The sequence below is a fragment of the Branchiostoma floridae genome, chromosome 4 (genome assembly GCF_000003815.2).
Source record: "Branchiostoma floridae strain S238N-H82 chromosome 4, Bfl_VNyyK, whole genome shotgun sequence".
NCBI lineage: Eukaryota > Metazoa > Chordata > Leptocardii > Amphioxiformes > Branchiostomatidae > Branchiostoma > Branchiostoma floridae.
In genome coordinates, this window is record NC_049982.1 from 6,303,367 (window position 1) to 6,329,069 (window position 25,703).

The 25,703-nt window shown below is 43.1% G+C and overlaps 4 protein-coding genes across 4 annotated transcripts; 2 read left to right on the forward strand and 2 right to left on the reverse strand.

The window, feature by feature from the left end:
• Positions 1 to 985: 985 nt before the first annotated feature.
• LOC118414719 (adapter protein CIKS-like) lies at positions 986 to 5,266 on the forward strand. Its single transcript, XM_035818917.1, has 5 exons — positions 986 to 1,101; positions 2,241 to 2,435; positions 2,821 to 3,005; positions 4,160 to 4,334; positions 4,761 to 5,266. Exons 2-5 carry the CDS (start codon positions 2,243 to 2,245, stop codon positions 4,922 to 4,924), a joined length of 717 nt encoding a protein of 238 aa, XP_035674810.1. The 5' UTR covers positions 986 to 1,101; positions 2,241 to 2,242; the 3' UTR covers positions 4,925 to 5,266.
• A 4,113-nt stretch (positions 5,267 to 9,379) lies between these two features.
• LOC118413134 lies at positions 9,380 to 13,816 on the reverse strand. The gene is made up of 4 exons (XM_035816313.1): positions 13,469 to 13,816; positions 10,385 to 10,623; positions 9,795 to 9,911; positions 9,380 to 9,554 (listed from the first exon to the last, which is right to left on the reverse strand). Exons 1-4 carry the CDS (start codon positions 13,478 to 13,480, stop codon positions 9,380 to 9,382), a joined length of 543 nt encoding a protein of 180 aa, XP_035672206.1. The 5' UTR covers positions 13,481 to 13,816.
• A 151-nt stretch (positions 13,817 to 13,967) lies between these two features.
• LOC118413135 lies at positions 13,968 to 16,867 on the forward strand. The gene is made up of 4 exons (XM_035816314.1): positions 13,968 to 14,091; positions 14,964 to 15,050; positions 15,283 to 16,213; positions 16,596 to 16,867. Exons 3-4 carry the CDS (start codon positions 15,334 to 15,336, stop codon positions 16,865 to 16,867), a joined length of 1,152 nt encoding a protein of 383 aa, XP_035672207.1. The 5' UTR covers positions 13,968 to 14,091; positions 14,964 to 15,050; positions 15,283 to 15,333.
• Positions 16,868 to 17,624: 757 nt separating this feature from the next.
• LOC118414431 (alcohol dehydrogenase-like) lies at positions 17,625 to 24,973 on the reverse strand. Its single transcript, XM_035818462.1, has 10 exons — positions 24,623 to 24,973; positions 22,384 to 22,468; positions 21,797 to 21,849; positions 21,238 to 21,362; positions 20,860 to 21,020; positions 20,074 to 20,183; positions 19,268 to 19,331; positions 18,894 to 19,018; positions 18,312 to 18,467; positions 17,625 to 17,852 (listed from the first exon to the last, which is right to left on the reverse strand). The coding sequence occupies exons 1-10, from the start codon at positions 24,719 to 24,721 to the stop codon at positions 17,748 to 17,750; spliced, it is 1,083 nt and encodes a 360-aa protein (XP_035674355.1). The 5' UTR covers positions 24,722 to 24,973; the 3' UTR covers positions 17,625 to 17,747.
• Positions 24,974 to 25,703: the final 730 nt, after the last annotated feature.

The window sequence follows — 25,703 nt, forward strand, 5'->3', positions numbered from 1 at the left end:
AATCAGCGACCGAGTACAAATAGAAATGGCCAGCAAAAGTGTATTATGAGCCCAAAAGGCCCCAAAGAGCCTGCTATGGAGGCTACTTTTGTGTAAGGGCTTTAAGATGCAGTACATGTAGTTTGAACATGTTTGGGTGGTGCTGATGTCTTATATACTAAGTACTGTGCTGTAAGGGTCATAGGTACATTTATTTTGTGATAAGAATTATGATAGGTACTGAAATATTGTAATTTTGATAGCATATTTGGTTTATCTGAGGCAACCACTCTGAGAAGAGTAAACTTTTATCAGTGTTATAATGGTATCATCATCCAAAATAAAAGTCTCAGAATTGCAAACCTTAATGATATCGAAGTTATTTGTACATGTTTATGTACAAACAACAGGGCGCACCATGACGAGTTTGAAAACGTTCTATGAAAGTCACACCTTTCTTGTCATTTGCTCCTTGCTTGTGACAGAATGCCCGGCACTAAATTGTAGTGGGTAGGAGAGGTCTGGGACAAAAGACGATTTTAACGCAATAAAAAAGGCATCGTGAAACGGCTATGTTTGTGCAAGGAGCTTTTGTGTTAGACGTTAGCTGCCCCAGAAAAGTATATTGTCCTACATATAAGCCAAGATATTAATCCTGCAAAAACAATGTTCTAAAATAATTGCAAGTTGGTCCAAACAAAGTATAGAATGGGGTCAAACCAGGTTTTAAAAAATGCGATTCTCCTCCCCTCTATGACGGCCCTAATGGAACAGTCCAAATTAAGCAAACAGGTGTGTGTTGACACAGGTATCTTTGTTGGAGTCGATTTCAATTCAGTTAGTTGGCCAGTAAAGTTGTAGGGTATAAACCTACTGAATACCGTGTTACTAAGTGATAGTACCGAGACTTGTGTTCCCTTATTGTACGAGACAGCGTTCACAAGGTTATTAGACGTCGAACTGAACAGCTGTGCTACCATAAGAAGGTCCCTGTGTCCACCTGTTGACCAATAGGCTGTCCGGACGTCACAGGCTTTCCGAGAATCCGGTCCAATGAACACCTCTCCTACATAGCTAAACCCGGGCAAGATCTCTGAGCTGAATACTCAGACAACCACGAAGGTGAGTAATTTTGCACAATTTGAACTGTACGCATATGGCCAAGATAACTTTAGCCCAAATGTTAACATGTGCCACAAAGAATATAAAAGGGATTGGCATGTGGATCGAGTTTACTTTTTCATTGGGTCTGAGTTTCAAAATGGGAGTACAAACATGGCGTCGTCCAGACCAAAAAAACAGGAACCTCAGGATTTAAGGTTTCGAAAGTTTTCGAGCAGACCCGAATTACAGTTGTCACTTCGCAATTAAGTAGTTTTTTCCTTCAAGTATCGGCAAAAGGGGTATCGTACTAAAGTCTGAATCTGTGAGGATGTTTATTAAATGTACATAAACCCTGCTACATGTTTGTAGCTGTAAAAGCGAGGCGGGAGCCTGTGACACTAGCTGACGCGAAGGGGATTCCCCTACTTAAGGTACTGTTGGCGTGTTGCGCAGCTGTTTTTCACAGGTGACGTTTCGGTCAATGATCTTCAGGTAAATACAATTGTTAGTTTTCAAAGTCTCAAAATGCTTAAAAGTGTAACACATTTTTCTCTTTAGTATAGTTTTCCTTGTGAATGAAATGTCCTGGTTGTCGGGATCTGAAATGTTTGTTTGTTTTCCTATGATTATATATGACGTATCTCCTGAGGAATTTGGGTTGGACCCGCAAGGTTGCCTAAATCATAGTAAATGGAGTTTGCTCGGTTGTTCTTGTGCGCTCCAAAGAATCATGACAGGATCGCAGAATCAAACTGTGTCGCAGCGTATTTTATGTTACAACATCCATACAATTTCATTTGCCCATACCAGAAATAATCACAAGTTCACACGCTCTTTATCGACCCAAAAATGAGCAACATACGGAATTTACATTTTTTTATCCGAACGCTTTCAGTGATATCCATGGTCCTCATCTTATGATCTCCTGATATCTTACTCCATCAGGGTAGGTTCCGACCGAGATTATAGAAATGAAACGCATCATGTTGTACAAAAAGTCCTGGGTGTCCTAGTTCATGTAAATTACCGGGGCTCCCATACCCTCCAACTATTTATGGAAGAGTATGGGAGCTCCGGTAAACTTCCTAGTAAGATGATATTCAGGCTCACGTTTCATATTTTACAGGAATCAACGTTTCATCTGATTTTAACTTTAGGGATGGCGACAGCAGGAACCACTGTCCTGAATTCGAACTCTGGGCCACCTCCCCACATGCAAGCTTTCAGGCACTATCCATACGCGTCCTCTAGCGGGAGGCAAAATAACTGCAACTGCTCTGCCTGCGCGAGAAGGCCAACTGATGAACAACCTTCAACACAGGCCAGCCCACCGCCCTCTCTGCAAAGACCTGGTAAAAAAACGTTCGGTTATTCTTTAAAAATGAGCTAGGGAAAGAAATACCTTCGTTAAAACGTTATGTTTTAAGCGTTTTTTTGGGACAACATAATTCCAGAAGTTTTTTATGGATACCTATGGTTTTTGATACAGTATGTTGGTAGTGGGAAGTTCGGATATGGGTCACCTGGTGGCATTCTATGATACTACTGGTGTTCCTAACTTGATAGACTTTGGTGGCGATGAGTAAAAGATATTTGGAAAACATGGTGTTCAAAAATGAAATAAATATCATTATATAGGCGTTAGTTTCTGTGGTCATTTTCATGTCCACACATTCTTGTTCTGTACATGTACCTGTACATGTATTCATCCGTTTACGTATACCCCTAAAACCACAGCACGCTTAGCTAGAAAGGAGAGCGTCTTCATCACGTACTCTGATGACGGTCCGCTGCATCTATCCATGGTTCTCGATATGGCTTACCACCTGCACAACCAGGGCTACATCGTGCAAGTCGACATGTTCCAGCGGCATTTCATGGGGATGGGGAAGATGGCGTGGCTAGACGATAAAGTTGAGAACGTCAGTAAGATTCAGTTGTGTAGTTTTGTTAGAGTCAATTCCATATTACCGAGAGGGTGTTTCTTGCCTTTTGTTCTAACATTTTGGAAATCTTTGTGACAATCTAACTGTGATAAGTAACTGTTTAGAAGTATTTATAACATCTATGTGACATTCTAAATATTTCTATAGTATTCAAACATGTTAGAAAGAATTCTAACATCAAATACAATATTTCCGTTAGTTTCTAAACTGTTCCAACATAGATGCATCATTTGTGATCACATGTTCGAACATAGAAACAATATGATGAAACTGGGTCAGTGGGCTGGGAAGAGGGCAATTCACACATCCCTGCCAAGTGCAGGAAATTATGTCTGTCTGCCACCTTCTCACAAAAGACTCACCAGTGAAAATATAAAAATACAAGAGCCAAACAAAGGACCAAGCTTAGCAGCTTTGTTTATGGGGGCAATAAAAGTTTTTATGGAGGGAAAAAATGACACAAAATGTTGGAACATGTTGGAACAATAACAAAAACACATAGATGTTTGAAAATTGTTCTAAATAAAGAGATAATTATATCATTACTTTCCCAAATGTTCCAACAAATATAAAAAGGTTCAAACATGTTTAAAGTTTCATTTTGAAATGTTTGAACAATTTCGAACTTTAGTGACTGAAATGTTCTTTTACTCAAAATAGTTCAAACTTATTACAAATATTATTTCAAAACCATCTCGGTGACTTGGAATTGACTCTATCGTTAAGGATGTTTATTCTATGATTTAACAATTCAGCGACTACATCGCGTCATGGCAGACTTGTCTTATGCTTGGGCTAATAAACATGATGTACAATAAAACTTGAGGGCAGACGTAAGTGAAGATAATTGAATAGTGAAAGTTTAAACGATATTTCCGTAAACAATGGAAGACACACACCAACCACCAAGCTTTCGGTCATTTCTCTGGTCCTTCTCAAGTTGAAATGACCCGTCACTTCCTTCAGAGTTACGCCTTCAGAGTTACGTGACATAGGTTTCGGATCATTTCAATCATTGAGAAGTGTCAGAGGACTGACTCAAAGCCTATTGGTGAATGCTTCACATGTTGTACGAACATTTACATGGAAAAAAATTACCATATTTCTCTCTCTGCCCTGTCCCCGCACAGTCTGACTTCATCCTGGTGGTGTGCAGCCCGAAGTACCGCCGTGATGTGGACGGCAGCGGGCCGGACGAGGATGACGACCACGGCCTGAACACCCGCTACATCAACAGGGCCATGCAGACCGTCTACCTGGAGAACAGGTGCATCAACTACAAAGTCATCCCTGTCCTCTTGAAAGGTAACGCAGTGTTTCTATCACAGAATTCTGTACCCACGTTAGTGGTATTTATAACGCACTTGTAATGTATTTGAAATGGTCTTACTTTCTTACGTGTCTTCGTCTCTACATTTCTGTCCTTAGACTCTTTACTGTCTATTCAAATCAAACCTAGATTATCTATAAAAAGACAAATGTTAAACGCATACAGTGTCGCTTGCATTCTGGTCATCATATTTTCACTTGATTCGTCATACATTGCGTCCGTTACAGTTATTGTGCAATGAAGTTTTTTTTAGGTCGATGACGCGACACTTACGAAAGGTAGCAGATGCTATATGTCAAAAAGTCTGACCGTTTCCAAAATCATATCTATAGCTAGTTGCTTGATTAGCTGCTATTTGGCGTACATTTGTTTGACTTTGTATTTTCGTTGTCGCCCTACAGGATACACCAGGGAAACGTGCCCGCGGTGGCTCCGGAACACCCTCCTGTACCGCTGGCCGCGGGACGTGCAAGACATCATGTGCCGCCTCAGGCGGGAGGAGAGGTACAAGATGCCCGCAGGCGGCCGGCCGCCAGTCGTCACCGTCAGGAGGGACTTTACTTAGTACATAGGGATCGAGTTTCCTTTTTGTTGACTCAGAGTTTGAGTTTCAAACGGGTGTGATCATGAACAAATATGGCGTCCTATAAAGAGGAACCTCACCCTTGAAGGTTTCGAAAGTTTTCTAGCAGACCCGAATTACAGTAAATTGTCCTACTGTTGTAAATTTGTGCAGAAGCATACAGTCGTCACCGTCAGAAGAGACTTCACTTAGCTAAAATTTAGATATGGATCGAACTAGCCTGTGTTATCAGAATCTCTCGCTGGCTGGGGTTAATGACAATTGTAGGGCCGGCCGGTAGGAGCGCGATTTTAGCCAGGCTATAGGGATCGAACGGTTAAACCCCCTTTTTCATAGAGACCGAGTATACGCTGATACCCCTTTCCATTCGGACGGCGCTCTCGTCGCGCATGTTCAGAACTCTCTCTGCGACTTTAAATTTGAGCGGCTCAATGATTGTATAGAAAACACCGTTTTCTTACGCTCTGTGTTATCTTTTCAATTTTGTATAATATACCCAGTGTGAATCAAAGGTTCGATACTCCCGTTTTAGGTCGCAGTGGGAGTCGCCGTCCAGTGGAAAGAGATTCAGAGACCAAATATATGACAGATCGCTCAACGAATTTCAAAGACAGGAAGCGACCCTTTAATAAAACATTGCTTGTTTAATTGTCTTTTAAATCATACTTTTGCATATGGGATATTATGTGCATTCCATGGTTCAACTAAAAGATCAGAGGTTACTCAAATCAAATTTTAGACTCTCACCGTCGCTCAGGGATGCCATTTAGTGGATAGGATGTCGTGAATGACCTATGCCAGTTCAATAGGATAGAGGTTGTAGACAAACACCCTAACGTGTATGCTTATCCCATCGCAACTCATCCCAGGGTATTCCTCATTGTTCATATTCGGTATTGGAATGGTCTTGAGAGCCTTGGTATGCTCAAACCTATGAGAAAAATGGAAAATAACAGAAAACTATAGATGTAGAAAGGCAGTGCCAGAGCATAACGGGACATTTGTTTTAACATTAAGATGTCATATGACGCTTTCAATTGTGTGTGCACGTGCTTGTATATTTGTGCAGCGCAGATAATGGGTACAATAACATTTTGTTTGGCAATGCCGTTAACAGAACTTAAAGACGTAACAATCTTAGGTTAGAATGTACTTGTGGCTAAGTTTTTATAACCTCCGAGCAGACCACAACTGCTGGCCAGGGCTGTGTCCATGAGTCCTCGATGTTCATGGACAGCTGGCAGTTACAATCTTGTCACTGTAATTGAGGGTCTACTCGGAGATTAAACATGCAGCACTCCCAGTGTTACTAGTAGCTTTGTACGTAGTGATGTCTGTAAAATAAAACATGCGTGCTATCTAGATAAATCAATGTTAACAAGGATGAAGTACGAGCAGACATAAATTTATGTTTATAAGATTTTATTTCAGTAGGAAACAAATTCCGTGTACAGAATTACACTGATTTTCCGCATTCTATCTACTTGCATATTAATTGAAAGGTTTCACCATCTGCATATAATACTTGGTCTAGAAATAATGTTAAAAAGCTGTACATGAAACTATAAAACTCTGATGAGTTTTCATTAACTACGCAAACACAGACTCACTGTTTAAGTGTACATGTACTATCATCGCAAACGTTTGTAACTTCTAAGATGTCAATAATGCCTAACCATCAGGGGATAAGAAATAATAGAGATTAATTTCCTTCTCGTGGAATGATTCTTACATTCTATCTATTTGCATATGAAATTGTTTTATTCAAAATAATAGTTTTTAAACTACATATTCTAAAGGAATCCAGAGTAATAAACGAAACTAGACGTGTTAAAATTGCAAAAAAGATGTTGCCGCGCAAACTTACTGCTAACGAGTACTTGAAGTTGAAATGAGATATATTAATGAAATTTGACACTCATATCATATTGGTCAGTAGACTGGTCCACCGAACCTGCATTGCACTAGAGTGATGTAGAGTGGACTATTCCATCTGAAAATGTTGGGGAGGGGCGACGTCGACTGTTTGCCAGTGCCGAAATCGGGTTATGTTAGTAGAGAACCTAACATGATAGAGACAGGGAAACTACTTTTAAGCATCCCCCAATTCCAGATGAAATAGTCCTGAGAGAGACTTGTGCCTCATAAACAACCAAAGCATCAATGGCTTCTTGCGCAGACCTTCAAAGTGTGTTATTTGTGATTGTTGACGTGTTCAACACGGTCAAAGTACTCCGTGTCGTACGCCTAGAAATTAGAGATGGAGAACTGATTCAGCATGGCCATACACGTGAGTAATAACCGAAAACAGCGCACAGAAGATCGCCAGCCACCGAGAAGGTCTGCGCAGGCGGCTAGGGATCAAAGCGAAGTATCCGCGCGAGCACTGAACGCACGAAGCCGACAAAAAGCACTGTCGGTTCGAAACGCCCAGGCACGAATGGCGAAATGCTTATGTCGTTGGCACAAATGTGCATAAACAGTGGGCATGAAGGATCGACGCAGCGTCCCATGTGGCTCGCGATCATCCCTGAAACGCCCAGGCACGTCCGGCAGCTGCTACCGCGGCAGATCGTGGTGTGGAACAGCGGGTTTGCGTACTCTCTGCAGAGCCGGCACATCCTTCGGTGGGTGCCGAACGTCGACTTCGTCCTCCGAAAGTGCCGAAGGACGCCGGCTGGAATCATATCCTGAGAGGAAAATTAGAAAATTTTGTTGTTTGTTCTATCTGCATTGTAGGAATGGTGACTTCGACTGTTAGACATTGACGAAATAGGACGCCGGCAGGAATCGTATCCCAAGGACAAAATTAGACGTTTTCTTTGCTTGTTCTAACTGCATTATAGGAATGGTGTTTCGTTAGCATGAAAGTTTAGCTGTGTTGGTGCACAGTATAATATCATGAGAAATATTAATGGATTTTAACTTATCGACACCAAAAGAAGACTTGCATTTTTTTGTTGAATCGCATGTTAAGTCTTGCGTTGGAGTACTTCAAGTTATTCCGTCATGAATGTGTTTGTCTTGAGGTACGAGAACAGGATTCCCCCACCTCAGTATTAAGCGAATGATAAACAATGATTACAGTGAACAATATGATAGATTGTGTGGCAATGCTATGCCCTAGTGTTTCCTACGGAATTAGCAGACATTACATACCTGATGAATCGTTTGGTTATTAGGGCCCTCCTGGCGGACTGCAACATTGTCTGTGGAGATAGGACAGCTCAATTAGTAGAATTATCTAACTTGCACGTCCTTTTCGTGTCACGTTATCACTTGTCTACATTCTATAGCTCGCTTAATTGCCCCACCCCTGAGTAACCGGGGAGCGAGTCTCCGTGCGCCTCGCTTCCCGCGGACGAAACACAGAATGAGAGCCCCGGTGTGGTGTGCGGGAGTGTGAAGAGGCAAGGACTGACACGCGGTGACCACGTGGGAGGTCAGACAAAGACCGGAGACGGGGTTGTCGTAAATTAATAAAAATGACATCACTGACATTTTTCCACCATTTGTTCTTTTTGAAAGAAGCTTGAATATTCGTAATCAAGTAATGGGTGGTAATGAGATAACTATTGCAGCAACAACTAGGACAGTCATCTGTGACGTAGTCTACATGTACCACTGACCACAGCGTTGTTTTAAGCCCCAAACCCCCCCCCCCCCCCAAGATGGAAATCTCACCTGCTGTGCCTGATGTATCCTGTGTTTGTCTTCGTTGGCTCATGTGGCCTTCCTGCTCTAACATTGGGTCGTCCGTACGGTTTGTATTCTGGAAAATAATGTATACTATGGAGTATAGATCAGTCATCAAATAACATGAAATTGTGGCGCAAATGTTGTTATGGTTACAACGTAAATACATAACAAATGTTTTTGTGGGCAAAGTGAGTACCATTTAAAAGTGCAACAGTTATTCTAATTTATCTATGGGTTTGACGGTAAAATACAAGTTATGGCAATCACCTCGAGCTCATACTGCACGTCCTGCAAATTCATCTGTTGTCGCACTTCGGGACTGTGTGTTATCTGTATTCACAAAACATAGCAAATCCGATCAAGTCCATACTTTGAATGTCTTTTAAATGATGTGTATCGATGACTACATTCTGACAAAATGCAATAGGATATGCGTAAGCCACCAAGTCTATCCAATATGTGCATGTCGTACTTACAACCGCTGTTGGTGAAAACCCCTGCAGGAAGAACCCGTGGATGTCCAGTACAGCTCTCCTCGTATGCACCCCTGGGCCATCCAGTGCGGTCAGACGATTCTATTTGAGAATAGAAAATATTTTTTGAAAAAGTTCAATAAACAGATTATTACACCATAAAAATCGCACAGTTATCACGATCACACATTAACACTGGATTCGTGACGGCGACTGTACGTAGGGCTGGCCGCTTATGGAGAGGAACGCGATTTAGGTGCCACCACTATCTCCAGAGATGGACGCATGTGTTCTGTACCTTAAAGCACGCCCTGGTCCGAGGTATGTCCACCCATCCATCCATGTCTATCGGTGCCACCAACACCTTCTGTAGCCCGTCCATGCTGTTGAACGAAGGCGTCGTGACCACTGTGACGTTCTCTCCGGATTCGGTGTCCTTACTACAACGTAAAAACAAGAAAACCCACACTGAAATATGTGAGACAATGATACCCATCATTACTTTTCACTCCATCTTAATAGCCCATGGATAAGGCTATCAAGAGATTTCTTTTATCACAGTAAATTTCACTATAGGCTTTGTTTATCTGATGACGAACATGGGCATAAAACTGATTAAAACTAGAGAGAGCTAGGTTTTGTTAACCCTACATACATGACATTGTATACAAAATACTTACTAGGGATGCATGTACACCAACGCGTCATCAGGGAGGGAGTCTTCTTGAAGAGAGTTGTCGGGCACGAACATTTTGACCATCGTTTCGATGATTTTGAACCTTGTGTCCTCACTAAAGCTGTAATAACATCGATACAAAATTAGTGATGTATTTCGAATTCATTACTCTGCAGACCCTGGTCTTGTAAAAGAAAAAAAGTACTAAAAGGCTTCATTTGGGAAGGACATTCGTATCTACAGGCATCAGGTAAACCATATTGATTGAGGGTACTGCACTCGCCTAGACTGGTTCTGATGTTTGCTTGATATTCATTGTAACAGCATCGTTCCAACTAAATTTGAAAAAAAAAAATTCCTCTTTTAAATTTTCTTTGCGACAGACGAGGACAATGTGGCACTGTACTCAAGTTAGTAAACTTAGTTCAACAGTGCCACAAACACAAGGACAGACAAAAGGTAAAGGTAGTCTAAAGCCTTCACTTTGGATTTAGAACCGTGTAATAACTACAAAGGACACGTCTATTCCGCGCATAGCATTAAGTGCGCTAAATCTCAAAATGTATACTTTGATAAATACATTACAGTACTTACTGCATGAACAGAAGGCCGCGATCATCGCTTGCCCGCACGAACAGGTCATACACATGTATGTAGACATCGCCTTCACGCACAGAAAACCGCTGCTGCTGTCCGGGCGGTGGGTGGCGGCTGACCGGCAGGTTTATCGCGGTTTGGTAGCTGTGCCTGGGAAGGTAGATGTTCCGTGGCTTGTCCGGATACTCAACGAGCGCCCAGGCTTCGATGGAAGGCACAAGGCGGTCCTGGCAACCCTATGGAAAAAGAAAGTCGAGTGTTATGTAAAAATTGAACATTTATAAACACCAGGACTCTACGAAAATGCATCGATATCGTGTAACGCAACCCGTCAAGAGCCTTATTCAAACACACACTTTCCAAGCCCCCCCTCCCCCCTCCCCATACACACACTTACACGCAAACACATAAATGTAACTATTCTATTCAAAAGTGCGATGTAAATTTATAGATAAGAATTGTTTACGCAAGAAAGGATTACGTCCTATAGATAGCATATTTGAATCTGACCATTTGTTCTTCTTCTTCTTTATTCATTAAAATCAACCTTACAGAGATTAATTCTTAGCAGAAGCATCTCTGAATGCCGTTGATCTTTACAATGTGACTCAGAGTAAATGCTTACAACGACTAGACAACATGTACAGTACGCATGACATACACAGTACATAGACAAATAAAACACTTAGGCACCAGTCATTGATTTGTTGTACAGTCTGATTGTATAGTGTAGGAATGAGTTGCGCAGTCTGGAGGTCCTTGCTTTGGGGACCGAGATACTACATGAGCTTCGAAGTGACCTCCCAGTGACCTCTGACCTGACCGGAGGGACCATGTCATGTAGCGGGTGATCCGGGTTCATCATTTGCTCGAGAAGCTTAATGGCAGCGAGTTCGCGTCTCTCCTTGAGTGTGGGCAAGTCCGGAACGCTTCTCCTGCCACCCAGAGAGATGATCTTTAGTGCTCTCCTTTGCACTTTCTCGATTAACTGTTCTTGTTGTTTGGTGCAGCCCACTAAGAGAACATGGCCATACTCAAGTACGGGTCTGACTGGCAGGGCCGTATACACCTGTACAAGGTCGGACACCGACATGCCTTGTTTGGTTAGGACACGTAGGTAGTAAAGTCTGCGTGAGCCCTTGGTCACCATCGACGTAACCTGGTCGTTGAGGGTTAGACCTCTGTCAAGGATGAATCCTAGACATTTAGCTGACTCCACGACGGGTACTGCTTCCCCCCTAGAATCAGAGTAGGTGGCGTCGGAATGCTTTTGCAAAAGCAAATTTGAAGCTGCATGCTCTTCTTGCCGTTCAGGATCATCCTGTGACGACCAGCCCAAGAGTCGAGATTGGACGACTCTTCCTCCACAGTCGTGTCCTCGTCGGCCTTCAGTGCCAGCAGTATTCTGGACAGTGTGACGTCGTCGGCATAACCCACGTCGAGAGTGTCCTGGTAAACTGTATGCCGGGTACTCATAAACAGTAGGAACAAGTACGGGGAGATGACTCCCCCTTGTGGGACACCGGAAGTCAGTGTCCGCCAGGAGCTCCGGTCTCCATTCACGACAACTCTCTGCTTCCTGTCCATTAGGTAGTTGTGGATCCATGATGTCATTCTCGAGCTAAGCTGGAGGTTCACCACACTCTGAAGTAGCAGGGCATGATCGACACGATCAAACGCTTTGCTCATGTCGGCAAAGATGGCACGGATTAAGGTTGGTTTATTAGAGTCCAGGGCGGTCAACCATGTTTGGACCAAGCGTACAAGAGCAATTGTAGTAGACGATCCACGCATGTAAGCATACTGGTTCCTAATAACTGCGCGTAGCGATGGGAGCAGTCTTTTAAGGATGCACTTTTCTAGTAGCTTAGCCATGACGGGCAGGAGAGACACCGGTCTCATGTTGCTGACGTCAGACGATCCAGCAGACTTGGGCACTGGGACGACATTGGCTGACTTCCATATTGCTGGTACAATGCCTTCATGGTAAGAAGCATTAAATAAGTGAGTAGTTACTGGTGACAAGTCATCGGCAAACTCCTTCAAAATCCAATTGGGCAAGTTGTCTGGTCCACAAGACTTCTTGGGGTTAATGGCTTTCAGGAGAGCCTTAACCTCCCCAATGGAGCAAAGGTCCGGGCCAGGTTCAGTAAGCGGTAGCGGAAACATGTGGAGACATTGACTCTGGCACCAGGATTCAGCAAAGCGTTCACTGACCTTCTCAGCCACTTGCCCATCCGCTTGCTCGTTTATGGTGACGCGTGTACCGTTCACACGTGAGCGACCAAGTTCTTTGTTGATATAGCTCCACCATTTGATTACATTTAACAGAGAAAAGAATGATATACCATGCCATATAATACGTTCATGCCATATGAGGTCAAATATTTACCATTTTCGAGCCAAGGAACAGCGAGAAAAGTACCATGCAAATTACACCGATGTAGGCAATATCACTTCCGTGTTCCACATGTGTCTACCTTCCTCTTTTTTTTTGTACAGCTAGATATCAAAGTTAGATATCGATCAAATATACATATTGTAAAGGTGGTCCACGTAATAACTACGCTTCCAACTAAACAGATCCAAACAACAGAATGGTTCGAAAAATCTACATGTATAAGCAGACGCCAGTGATAAATTACCTTTGATAATTCGCCTGTAAGTCTTAAAACGGTTTATTAAAAGCGCTTTGGTGAACAAACAATAAATGTGTATAAGTATGTGATTGGAAATGTGGGTAATTTCAACGAGGTTACGAAAGTGAAAGGACTACTAGTATTAGCTTTCACTTTCGCAAACATATAGTTGAATACGTATACGTATTGACATGCCGTGCACTTAAACCCACACCATAGATCGTTATATAGAGTGTTATTCAAAGTCCTTAGGGTCCGAATATCCTTCATGGGCGGCACATTGTAATTTATTGTAGATATCTTTCTCAGTTTCCCTGTGTTTTTCTGGGCTTTTGTGACGGCAGCAGAAAGGGGAACGTCGACTTGTCTGTACACACGCACGTCACCCGGAAAGGCGCAATGGTTTCACACTAAAAATGAAAATAATGAGGGTTACACTCACCGGAGTCGACATGGCAGATCTTCAACTATACTCTGGTGTGCCGTTGATCGAATTGATTTGCTAAAGTTGCACAGAAACTAGGTCAAAGCTGAGGGTTTAAAATTTCTGCACCCAGTTCAGAGGACGTGGCGCACCTGAAAATGTGTGTACAGTCAGGGGAACCACCTTCGTCATATAGCAGCTCACAGGATCGCAGAGTGCAAGATCATTACGCCACAAAAATAGTTCTTTTTCATAAAAGATAAACAGTTGTTAATGAAATGCTAGCGATAATGATGATACGAAGTGGTAATCAGATTAAACTGCAACAATATCAAAGAAATGTCTTCTCTATACAGCTTGCGGAAGTGATTTTACATGGCCGAGGTCAGCGGTCATTGAACGTTGACCGAAACTGAGGGGATTCCCCGGGCGGAAGGTTTCGCGGTGTGATCCGTTTTCCGAGGTTTTATATAGAAGCTAATGCATGGGACTTTCCGCCCGGTCTGGCGGTTGGTAAGTAGAGGGACTGGGTGCAGAGTTATGCATTAACGGAAAGACTTGTAAGCGGCGGGATTCATAGCACACTGCTTCATGACATTGTGGGGTCGGTAGAATAATTCCGGTCTTGGCTTGATCATCAGGTAAAGTACCAATACAGCTGATTTATTGTTATGTCTACTAGATGACATCTGTATTTTAGAGATATTTGCGTCTGGTCGGGATAATATATTATACATAATATATTCTATATGCTCAAACACGAAGGGGAAGCATGAAAAACTAAATGTACATGGTAATCATGTTTTTGTGTGTCTCACTGTGTGCGTGGGCGCGTATTATATGTACATGTGTGCACATGTCACGGTATGTGTATGTGTATGTGACTGTGAGTGACTGTGCACATCTATAGTATTATATATAGTATACGTGCGTCTAAATGTATATATATGTGTGTCGAGTGTGCATATATGTATGTGCGTGTGGATGTGTGTATATGTGTGCGTGTGCGTGCGTGAGTGTGCCATCTTGTGTACATGCATGTCTGGTACTGCATCATTTCTAATTTCTTCATCATCATATTCTGGAGCAAATTAGACGACCATAGATTGCACTCATGTACAGTATGCGTACAAAGTTTGAATGCAAATGTTTCCGTGACAGGATATGTGCTGATGTTTACTTGATTGACTAAATGATAGAGATGACTCATCAGTCCAAAGCACAAAGAACACTTGTTGAACAATGGGGTTATTCGTCACAGGGAAACTGTATGGCAATCGCTGTGAGGTCCCGTACAAGTGACATGCATAATGTACCTGTTACGGATTGTAACTTATCACCAATACTAACTGCTGGGGTACCACAGTTTCCTGTAATGCATAGTCACTGGTCCCCTGGTAACATGGTGATGGGGAGATCGCCGTCTGGAGCCTAAAGTTTCATAATATCTGATGCGACCGCTCCTGAACGGTCGCACGTTTCCCGAGGAAAATCCCAGTCTCTTTCACTTTAGGTGCAGCGGCAGTCGGAGAACCAGTCGTACTGAGAGTTGGCCTCTCCACGTTCATACTTAGACTCTAAAGTGAAGACCAATGACATTGTAAGACAAAGCAAGTATCTGACAACCAGTTTTCTCCACCCTTCTCTGAATTCTGTTCTTAATCTTTCACTTAGCGCTATCGTCATATCAGTCCATTAAAGATTGGAGAATAACATCATAGAATGGAGTCCAGTCTCTGATGTTATCCTCCTTCCATCTCTTTTGTTGCCAACCCCCTTTTTTCATCCCTGGAAAGTTCTTTGCAATAATAACTTCATTTTGTCTTTTTCAGATTATTGAAGACAACACCACTGATAAAGACTCGCGAAGTCTCTGCGAGTTTATGCTTTGCACAATGACCCGCATCAGAGACGAAAACAAGCATTCCAGTCTTTCACTAATCAAAGACAAAAATGAAGAAGAGAACATTAAACACATATTTCTATGCTTCTTTGAACAATCCCCTTATTTCCTCTCGGGGATTGAACAAACTGATATTTTGAAAACCCTATCCATGCTGCTCAATACCTCTCCTACCGTTGGTTTGGTATTGCATCCCATGAAAAAGGCGGTGGCATCGTGTAAGAAGGCAGTGTATAACGTTAAGTTTTCTCCCTTAAAATTGCTACAAAACTTCAAGATGTATCCTATAGACGGTTTTACTGAAGAAAAAAGCAAGGACTCACGAGTAATTGGAAAGCCTGCCAGCGGTCTGAAACGCCTTACCTTAAAGTCCTTCCCATTAAATGAATGGGAAATATCCAGCGCTTTGCTTGGTTTTCTTTGTGGAGAAACGGTACCGAAACCCCTCCTGTCCTTTGGAACGCCAATAGATTACTGTCGGCCCTCAGTAAAACAAGTGATGGAGCTGTGTAGCAAGGTGAAAGCTATCAGATGTATTTTTGATCTCATAAAAGAAAGCGATTTGGAAACAGATGTTGTCCATTCTGAAATCGCAAGCCACATTTTGAGAGGATGGAACGATGGCTGCATTCCAAAAGTAAAAGATACGCCAAGCCATTTCCTAGATGTTTTTATCCAAAGTCTTAGCGCATATGTTGATGCTTGCATCAAAGTCACACAACAAAGCAGTGACTCCATACCAACTGAGGAAGACACGCCTGTTGACAAACAGAAAGCTAAAGTTCCCGCCATGACAAAGGCTGGTCTGAAGAAACACATGGCGTCGCTACGGCAGATGTGGTGTCAGGAGTACTCTGCTGGTAAGACTTGGGCTTTTTTCTATACGCTATACGTTAATCATGCATGTTCAAAACCTGTGACCTTATCATACAAAAGCAGACGTCATTTCTTTATCTCTTTGGGAGGAGGAAATAATAGGAATAAGAAATTTCATTCGTACACAATCATACCTGAAGCAATGTCAAACATGCCACAGAGATCGCCGCTATTATTGTCATAGCCTGTAACTTACGTATGAGTGCATCAGGAACTCTCTTAGTCTTGCGTTTACAACCTCATATGGGGTTCTCAATTAGGATTTTACCATGGTCAATATTGAGCAAAGGAGGTTACATTGTATGTAGTGATGGGGTTCTCATGAGTGAAGTAAAATCAATGGCGTCAATATGTGATTATTTCCAGGTCTAGCCGAGGAGTTGCTACGCGAAGATCGGCAGCGAGCCCTCCGTCGGTTTGGAAAAGAACAGGGACTGAAACAGTATGAGATAGATAACATCCTGAACAGGAGTAGCGCCAGCCTACAGAAGAAGGGATACAGGTTGATGGAGGACTGGCAACACGGACGGGGCGGCTCCATCGTGCGCAGGGGGAAACAGCTGGAGGAGGAACAGCTTATAGAGACGATGAAAGCTCTTAAACGTGATAGAAAGTTTCCCAAAGATAAGGATACTTAGGAAGGCTTGGCGGTGTGTAGTGAGGTGTAATATGATTTGGATTGTTTAGTAATTCCTTAGTTAATGTATACACATGTCAGAGAAACAATTATACAATCATTAATCAGTATGATTATCCGAGGAATTGTCCATGTTGTAATGACTCAGCAGCACAAAACTGTGCAGATACGACTATAGGAGACAAGCCATCGCATTATTAGTATTAATGTTAATAAATCCCTAGACTGTAGGACATCTAATTGTACAACAGTGTTTTATGATAATACTTAGAAACTGTGGTTAAAAAGTAGTTAAACCCATACCGTGATGTATTAGTATACATTGTGATTACCGTTAGTATGTTAAAGTTTGACTTTTTTTTAATCAATAGTCGTAGAAGACCTCACAAGTCGTTTCCTTTGCATTGTAGCAAAATAGTTGGCAACAGCAACGTTATGTTTATGTGTTACGATATATATGCGCACTAATATTTGATATCGCCGAAATTTTCTGTGTCAATGAGGCAGACAATGTTGTCAGGTACTGTAAACATTTTTGTTCAGGACAAATGGTTCTAAAAGGGTGTTGTTCGTGATCTGATTTTCCACAAAGTTGGTGTCCATCTTTTTCTTCAAAATGAAAGCAAGGTAGCATTAAACAGCCATGCATGTACATTTCTACTACCACTTTCATCACTCAACAAAGCAGTTTTTCCGAGTATTCAATTGGAAGATCGGTATATCACTAGTACTAGTGTCCGTTCAAAACAGCGTTCAGGTAGATTGTGATATAAACGTTTTATTGTGTAGTAAAGAGTCTTCTGATGGAACGTTTGTTGATAGGTCCAGTGTTGGTACCATCAGTTCGAGAGTTCCCATCATTCACAGCGTCACAGAGATGACTACAGCTTTATCACAGCGCGACCTTTGACCTTTCCTGCCTTCAGGTCCTGCATGACGTCAAAGACGTTTTCCAGGGGATGATGGGAAATGGGCGGCGGCTTGACCTGAGGAAAACATAAGGTTTCAAATTCTCTATATGCGTAATGTCAAGCTTTTACATGGTACATGGTAGCGACCATACAGATACATGTACATGTACGTAGGAATTGACTTATTTTAATAGGTAGGTAAAGTAGCCCCATACAATTTAATGCCGTGGGGCAGTAGATTATTATCCACTTTGTCTAGGGCGCGGTATTGGACGTCGAAGCCACTCCCTCCCCTTTTCCCGCCTTTTAACCCACCCCCCCCCCCCCCCTTCATCCCCTCCCCTGCCGAATTCAGGTACCCATTTTCACACCTCGGTGAAGTGAGGAAGGTCGGGTACATTGGCCAAGTACGCAGTGTCTAGCCAGGCAGTTCTAAGCGCCATGAATCGAACAGGTGACCACGCGAGCTCTGTTTCGCGTCCGCAAGACTAGCCATTCGGCCATTAATGTAACACGAATAGCCGTACTACGCACCTTCCCCTGAGCCATCAGAGCCATGAGCTCCTTCATCTGCGGCAGGGAACCCATCAGCACCGCGCCCATCTGGTGCCGACCCAGCACGTACATCATCAGCGGCACGGAACCGGCGGCACCGACTCCCAGCAGACCCACCAGGACATGCATACCTCCCTGGGAGAGAGGACAAGAGTTATGTTCACTGGGTTGAGATGATAGATAAAGATCATACTTCAATTAAGTAAAAAGAGACCGACTTTAATGCTAAGTGGTGATTATACAGAATCTGATTTTAAAAAAGTGATATATTGTTACATTGTACAAGCCCCCGCCACGACGTACATGCCTCCCTGGGAGCAAGGACAAGAGTTACACTCACTGGGTTGAGACGATAGATAGGGACTGATACTTCAACTTAGTAGAGAGAGCTTCTTTGTCATTATATTTTTTCTTGAAAATCGTATATGAGCAGTAGGACTGAAAACAGACGAGAGGATAAAAACCATACTGTTGGTGTTCCTTAAAGTCTGTACATGGCACCGAGAGTGCAGCCAAAGTCACAGAAGAGCACTCAATGTGACTGAGACGAAAGATACTGACCGGAGCTAGAATCTTCTCTACGCGCTCAAATGTACTGGGCACATTGACAAAGTCGATGGCTGCCGCAAAAGCACCGAGGCCCCCACAGACTTTCTTTGCTGCAGCCACAGCGGTGTCGTCATCAACTGGGTAGAAAGGAAACGTTTTATGCACTGTGACAAAGGGGTTCTTTAAATAGATAAAATTTTGTCAAGATGAAAAGGTTCTTCAGTGACAATCATTATTACCATATAATTTACATTATCATAGTTTGTCAATAGCCCACAAATTTAAAGCCATTAAAGTATGTATACAGCTGACTCTTGGCAACCCATCATTATTGTATCTAACGTTTTCGAAGAAGAGATCTTTCAAAAATGCAGGTTCTTCCTCACCATCTTTGCTCCAAAGAAGAACATCGTCACATCCGGCTTCTTTAGCTGCAGCCAGCTTCTCGTTCTACAAGGGAAAATGCTGATACATTTTCAACGACGATAACAAGCTCTCAACTTGATATAGGTTTGTTTATTGATTGCTGTTTCAACAACCTCTAAATACATCGCAGCGTCCTATGGCGCTGAATTGCGTACTTAGGCATTAAAACATTTACACAAACATTAAAAACTTAACATGGTAAGGCAATTAGACTAACATTTTAAAGGCTCACAATCATATCGCACAAGTTACAATCATTTATAATCATATCGGCCAAATGTGTCTTGTTTGACAAATTAACAATTTACCACAATACAGATAGCAGGGTAGTAGTTGACGATAGTGATATGGGAGATCTCAACTTACATGTAGTGATTAGCTTAACTGAATTAAATATGATTCAAAGCTGAATGGCTCGGGATAGTTTTCGTTATAAAACTGATGTACTACATTTTCATTTTCTTATGGTAAGGAATTTAATTCAATAATAGATATTTCTGCCACATCACTCTACCTATACCCATAGCTACAGCTTCATGATTAGACAGTTCTAGTTGTCCTTCCCAGCCCTCAGATGAACATTGGAATCGGATAGTGTGGCCATGCACAGATTTTGCTTGGTGTCTTTTTGCACTTTTTTTTTTTTAAATTTCAGCACCACTACTTCCACCGGCCACACTTAGCCGCGCTTCACCCCATGCCCATGATTTCCGAGCAGAGTCTCTTCAATAGGAAATAGAGGTACTAGATAGATACATGTACGTACGTCCACATCAGCGCTGATGACGCGAACTCCTGCAGGAAGAAGCTGCTTGGCAAACTGGACACCCCACAGCCCTAGCCCCCCAGCGCCCACCAGCAGTACTGCACAATCCGCTGAAGCACGAGTGCAAAGAAAAACAATCATTAACGAAAGCAAACTTTGAAGGACGACATGTGCCCAGTATGTACAGTTGTGTAAACTCATGGTCACACTGTGACAGTTGTCGATAACAACCACTGACGGATGTGCGACAACAGCTGTGCAAAGACACAGTAGTGCCCATGTCAAGGATATGTGCAGACTTTGTACACCAGTAACCCCATCCCATTTGGTAACATTCCCAGACTAAGATAACTCTAAACTTAGACGTCCTGTGGAAAGTTACATATGCTTAGATGGCCAAAGATCGAAATCAATGTATGAATGTGCACGTAACTCACACTACGTTGACTATGGAAAACACTATGGCCATTCGATAAAGGAAATGTTGCTATCCGACTTGTAGTCCTAAGATGGCTTTGATTCATACTTTGAACATTATCGTCCTCAGAGCTTCTATTAATTAAACTGTGGTCTACTCCAGCTTTGAACCGTGACGAGAGGGTACAAACTGAGCCACGTTTGGGATTGTGTATCCGCCGCAAAAGCGCCACCTACATATAGCGGCGAGAAGCAGAACTCCAGTTCGAAGCTCTGAGGAAGATGTCCGATAGGCATCGAAACGTCAGCAGGTAATATTGAATAACTGGCTGTGTAAAAGAAAACTCTACTATCCAAAGTCAATGTCACCGTTATGCTTGGCGAAGTCCTGAACTGTCGGCACCATCTTACAGACGGCGTTGTAGGCAGTCAGCCCCGAGCAGGGCAGGAGGCACGCCGTATCCATGGTAACCGTGTCAGGCACCTTCACCAACAGTCTGACGTCAGGAATGATGACGTAATCGGAGAACCTGTCGCAAGCAGTTTGTGGCAAAAGTATCAGATGCAAATTTTGAAAACTCATCTCATTCGTGACGGTATCAATACTGTACACATGTGATGAGGATTGGAGTCGTTTAATTTCTTTTCGTGTTTTCTTTAAACGAAAAGGGTAAAGAGAGGTTTAAAGCTCGAGTGTGACACATACTAGAATATAGCGTGAACTATTAATGTGTTCTTGAGTCTCACCCGCCATCTTCGTTTATCCCAGCCCAGTGCTTGACGTCCTTGAGACAGGCAGTGGTCTCCCCCACCTCACACCTGCTGCAGGCCCCACACCCGCCGTGCCAGTACACGGCCACCCTGTCTCCTACCTGAAAAAAAACAGAGTCATTTGGATTGTTGCATATAAAGGAAAATAAAGGTATTGCACAGCAACTGTAAAGGATACAATGTGTGGCAACTTGTACATACAAAACAGTTTACCAGCTACATGAATTTCTAACATATAACAATTCTAAGAAACTAATCTATTTTGCGAATGGTAGTACATGTAGTAAAAACAATCCAGCTAGCGTTATGTGCTGCTTCAGAATTCAGTAAAGTATTTTTGTGCTCTCCTTGGGATTAGGTCCCAATTGAGAAAAGGTGCCCTGTCGGCGTTTTGCGGCTAGGTTTGAAAAATTCAGCATTGCTCTATAGGGCAAGTGCATCAAAATCTTATCAAATCTTCATGACCGTCGGATATTCTAAAACATATGAAAGAGGGATATCGAAATCAGATCTCTGTACGCTTGCCGCGGCTTACCTTAAAGCCTGCTTCAGGGCTAATATCGTGCACTGTGCCAGCTATCTCGTGCCCTGTGAACATTTAACAATAAAATCGGTGTTACAACTAGTTTCAGAAACTTGACTCTGTCAACAAACAGAAGGGTTTAGCTATGGCATTTTACACGTTTAATTTTGCTTTTGATCGATGTCGGCGCTAACTTACATGTAAGTTGTCATAACTTGAGTGCGCCGTTGTCTTGTCTGCACTTATTTATTCAAGTTTGCGGTGGCTTCACACGTGCGTATATATTCATGTCGGTATGAGCGCCGTATGGAAGTCTTAGCTTCTACCAGGCTCCACAGGTTGCTGGAAAAATGGTAGATATTGGACAAATATAGACAAAGAATATGCCAGGCGAGTTAGCTGGCCATGGGTTACAAACCTTACTCCTCGGCCTGCTAACTCTTTCGGCATATTATGCATCTATATTTGTCCAGTTTCTACTATCTTTACAGTGACCTGTGAAGCCTGGTAGAGGCTAATAACTCCATACGGACCTCATGCGGACTTCAATACGCACATGTGGACCCATCTTTATAAAGACAAAACTATGTACAGCGTACCCAGAACAGTCTGCATGGGCACCAGCGTGCGGAAGTCTCCCTCCAGACTGTGCAGGTCGGAGTGGCACACGCCGGCATACTCCGTCTGGGACGGTATGGTGGAGAAAGAAAAATGTTATATGGTAAGAAGTTTATTTGCAAGTTCATGCCCGGAGGCTACTTGCAAGTACATGGTAGAAACATGAGGAACATACGATAACAACGATGTGACAATGGATAGCGATAAATATTATTGTAAAAGATACTACTCGAATACTAGTGTTAAAAGATATGCCGAATAGCAGTTACTCAAGCAACTGAATATGATTTTGTAATGCCTTTTTGCAGTTCTAGTGACTATCCAATAAACCCAATGAAGTTTAATGGCTTGTCTTGAATAGGCTCTCTAATACCCCCTCACATGTAACGAAAATCGATCGGACGACGAGTCTCTAAATTACGAGGAGGCATGACCCTGATGCCGACGAAAAATGGCAGAGTTCCCTCTTCCCGTCAGGGTCATGCCTCCTCGTAATTTAGAGCTCGCAGACTCGTCGTCCGATCGATTTTCGCTACATGTGAGGGGGGTATAAGCATTGCAGATGCCCCATGCGCGACCCCATCACCATTCTCTACTGTGTATCACATGCAACCTCTGATTCACCCCAGCCTGCGTGCGAACATATGTCAACAATGTCAACACCACGAAGCAAGGTCAACCCTAGGCTGGTATTCATAGAACAAAATCAACAAGCACAACATAATGAGTACAAAGTCTGCCACGCCCCCTAACTCGTCACCACGAAATGATCATCATCATCAACTTCACCGCATTTCAGAGAAGGGCCTGAGCCGCAAACTGATAAACTCTCGTCTACTGTACAACCAGCTAGAAAGCAGAGGGGACTTTCTGTGGTTGTGCCGTCATCGCTACTGGCAGGTACTTGGTAGTTGGAATACTAAAAGGTGGCTTGAATTGGCTCTCCAAGCATTGCAGGTGCGCATATCCCCCACACAGCCTTGCCCAATTATTTACCGTCTATGTAGCCCCTGGTTCACCTCAGCGTGCCTGCAAACAGGTGTCAACAATGTCAACAGCGTGTTTATCAACGCCACGAAGCGAGGTCAACCCTGGTACTCATAGCCAAAACAAAATTAACGAGCAGAACATAATGAGAACAAAGTCCGCCACGCCCCCTTACTCGTTACCACGAAATCTCCAAGCAGATCCTTTAGGTGCCATAAGATAGTATCAAAGCTGGTCAATGAGTCAAACGGAGTCAGACGGGCACCGGTAGACCTCCTCACTGACCGTCCATACCCCTTGACCAGTTTTGATAGTATCTTATGCCACCAAGAATCTGTTTGGAGATTAGACTACACCGCATTTCAGCACGCACACTGAGGCGGGCCGGAGCCGCGAAATAAACTCTCGTCTACTGTACACCCAGCTAGAAAGCAGAGGGAACCTTCTGTGTCATTTGCGCTAAGATTGTCTTCAAGTCCAGCCAGTGTTAAGTTATGCTGACCACAAAATGCACAAATATCCAGAAACACACGCACAGGCGCCCCAAACAACCTTCCCGTGACAGCCTTTCAGCCATGACCTGACATGACCGTTGAACGCAGGAAGAAAAAAAATGACTTTTTTTTATATCCATTCGCCGATAGAAAATTCCCTGACGCCAACTGTGACATAAACAACAACGTGGCTGTCTGTGACTTTGACCTACTCTCAAACGTGGCCATGCATGTTTTCTATAGGACAGGCCAGAAGCAGCCCAAAAACTCTACCATCGTCATCAACCCTACTGTAAAACACAAACGAGGTCACTGGTTTTGACGTTCAATTTAACACGTTAAGGTAAAAAGCCCAAGGTAACATGCATACAATACACACATGCACAGTAATCAGTCCTTGTTGGCATTTCAGGGGCTCCATGCCATCGACGACCTTCGACCTGATTTATTGGTCGCCAGAAGGTCGCGAGTTTCTGGAGAGCCGCGCGAATTTTTCTCCTGAAAATCTACCCTGTAAGCGTTACATTGGACGGGGCTCATTGGCATGAACATAGCTCAGTAGTTGACACGACATCTGCTATGTATGTAATTGCCGACATTGCCTTATCGGAGTCGTCGGACGAGGCTATAAATATAAGCATGGTTGCACCCGTCACCGCTTTAGTCCTCAGAATTTTCTCACGATCACACAAGCAACATGTTATATGTCTCTTGTCCTGATCTTAAGACGCTAACGTACCTTGACGACAGCTCCACCCTTAGGTGCAGCGGGTACCTCTTCCTTCATCAGCTGGAAGGGCTTCCCGTACTCCACCAACCTCATGCTGCGCCGCGCCATGTTGGAAGTCTCTCCTTGTAGTAAAGATGGACTCTCACTGCACTTGGGGCACCGGTGCGGCACTGCGGGGTTCGTAGATAATCAGAGATAAAGAACGAATTTTCTGTGTATTTTGTTGTCTTCTAAGTCATAACTTTACGTATTACGCCATATCTGAATTATTAGAAATCGCGAATATAACAAAACGGTGCCACAGGGAACGAGCCCCGCAGTGCCACACCGGTGCCCCAAGTGCGGTGAGAGTCCACCTTTATACAGACTGGCTCTAGCTCTGTTGACTTTAAAATGACGTGCTGTTGATTGTTCCAGATAAACACGAAGCAAAGGTGAAGGTTGCTTTTCAAACAGCATTCCAAAGATATGAATAAATCTGTCCGGGAAATTGACAACTAACCGAAGTAGTGTTGGAGTGTAAACGGCCTTGAGAACAGGCCTGACAACGTTTAGATAACTTGGATGTTTCTAACGTTTGTCCAAGGCTTGAGTGCAGCGCCTGATCTGACCTTTGTACCGACCAAACAACTCACTCAACCCGGGGCCTCGACGGGCTGTTTGTCAAATGTAGTTCCGAGTTATACCCTTATCAAATCATACGTCATTGTCCCAAATCCCAATGAACCAACAATGCTTCCATCTTCATGGAAGCAATAAAGACGTTAAATGCCCGAGACAAATGACATGGGTACTAGTAGCAAGAGTTAAGTCAATTTTCTAAACCAGGACCCGGCCGGGCAGCTTGAAATTTCGGGAACGAAAAGTATGATCTATCAAAAAGACAGCAAACTACACAAGACATAAAGAGAATAGTCGTGAGCATTATTTGTGTATATTTTACGCAAACATTTCTATTTTTCGGTTCCACAAAAAGCCCAGCCGGGCCCCGGTTTGGAAATATGACGTTACCAGAAGAACTTACAAACGGGCCCGATCGGGCAGTTTGGAGGAACCAAAAGTACGATATAAAAGACAACAAGAACACAAA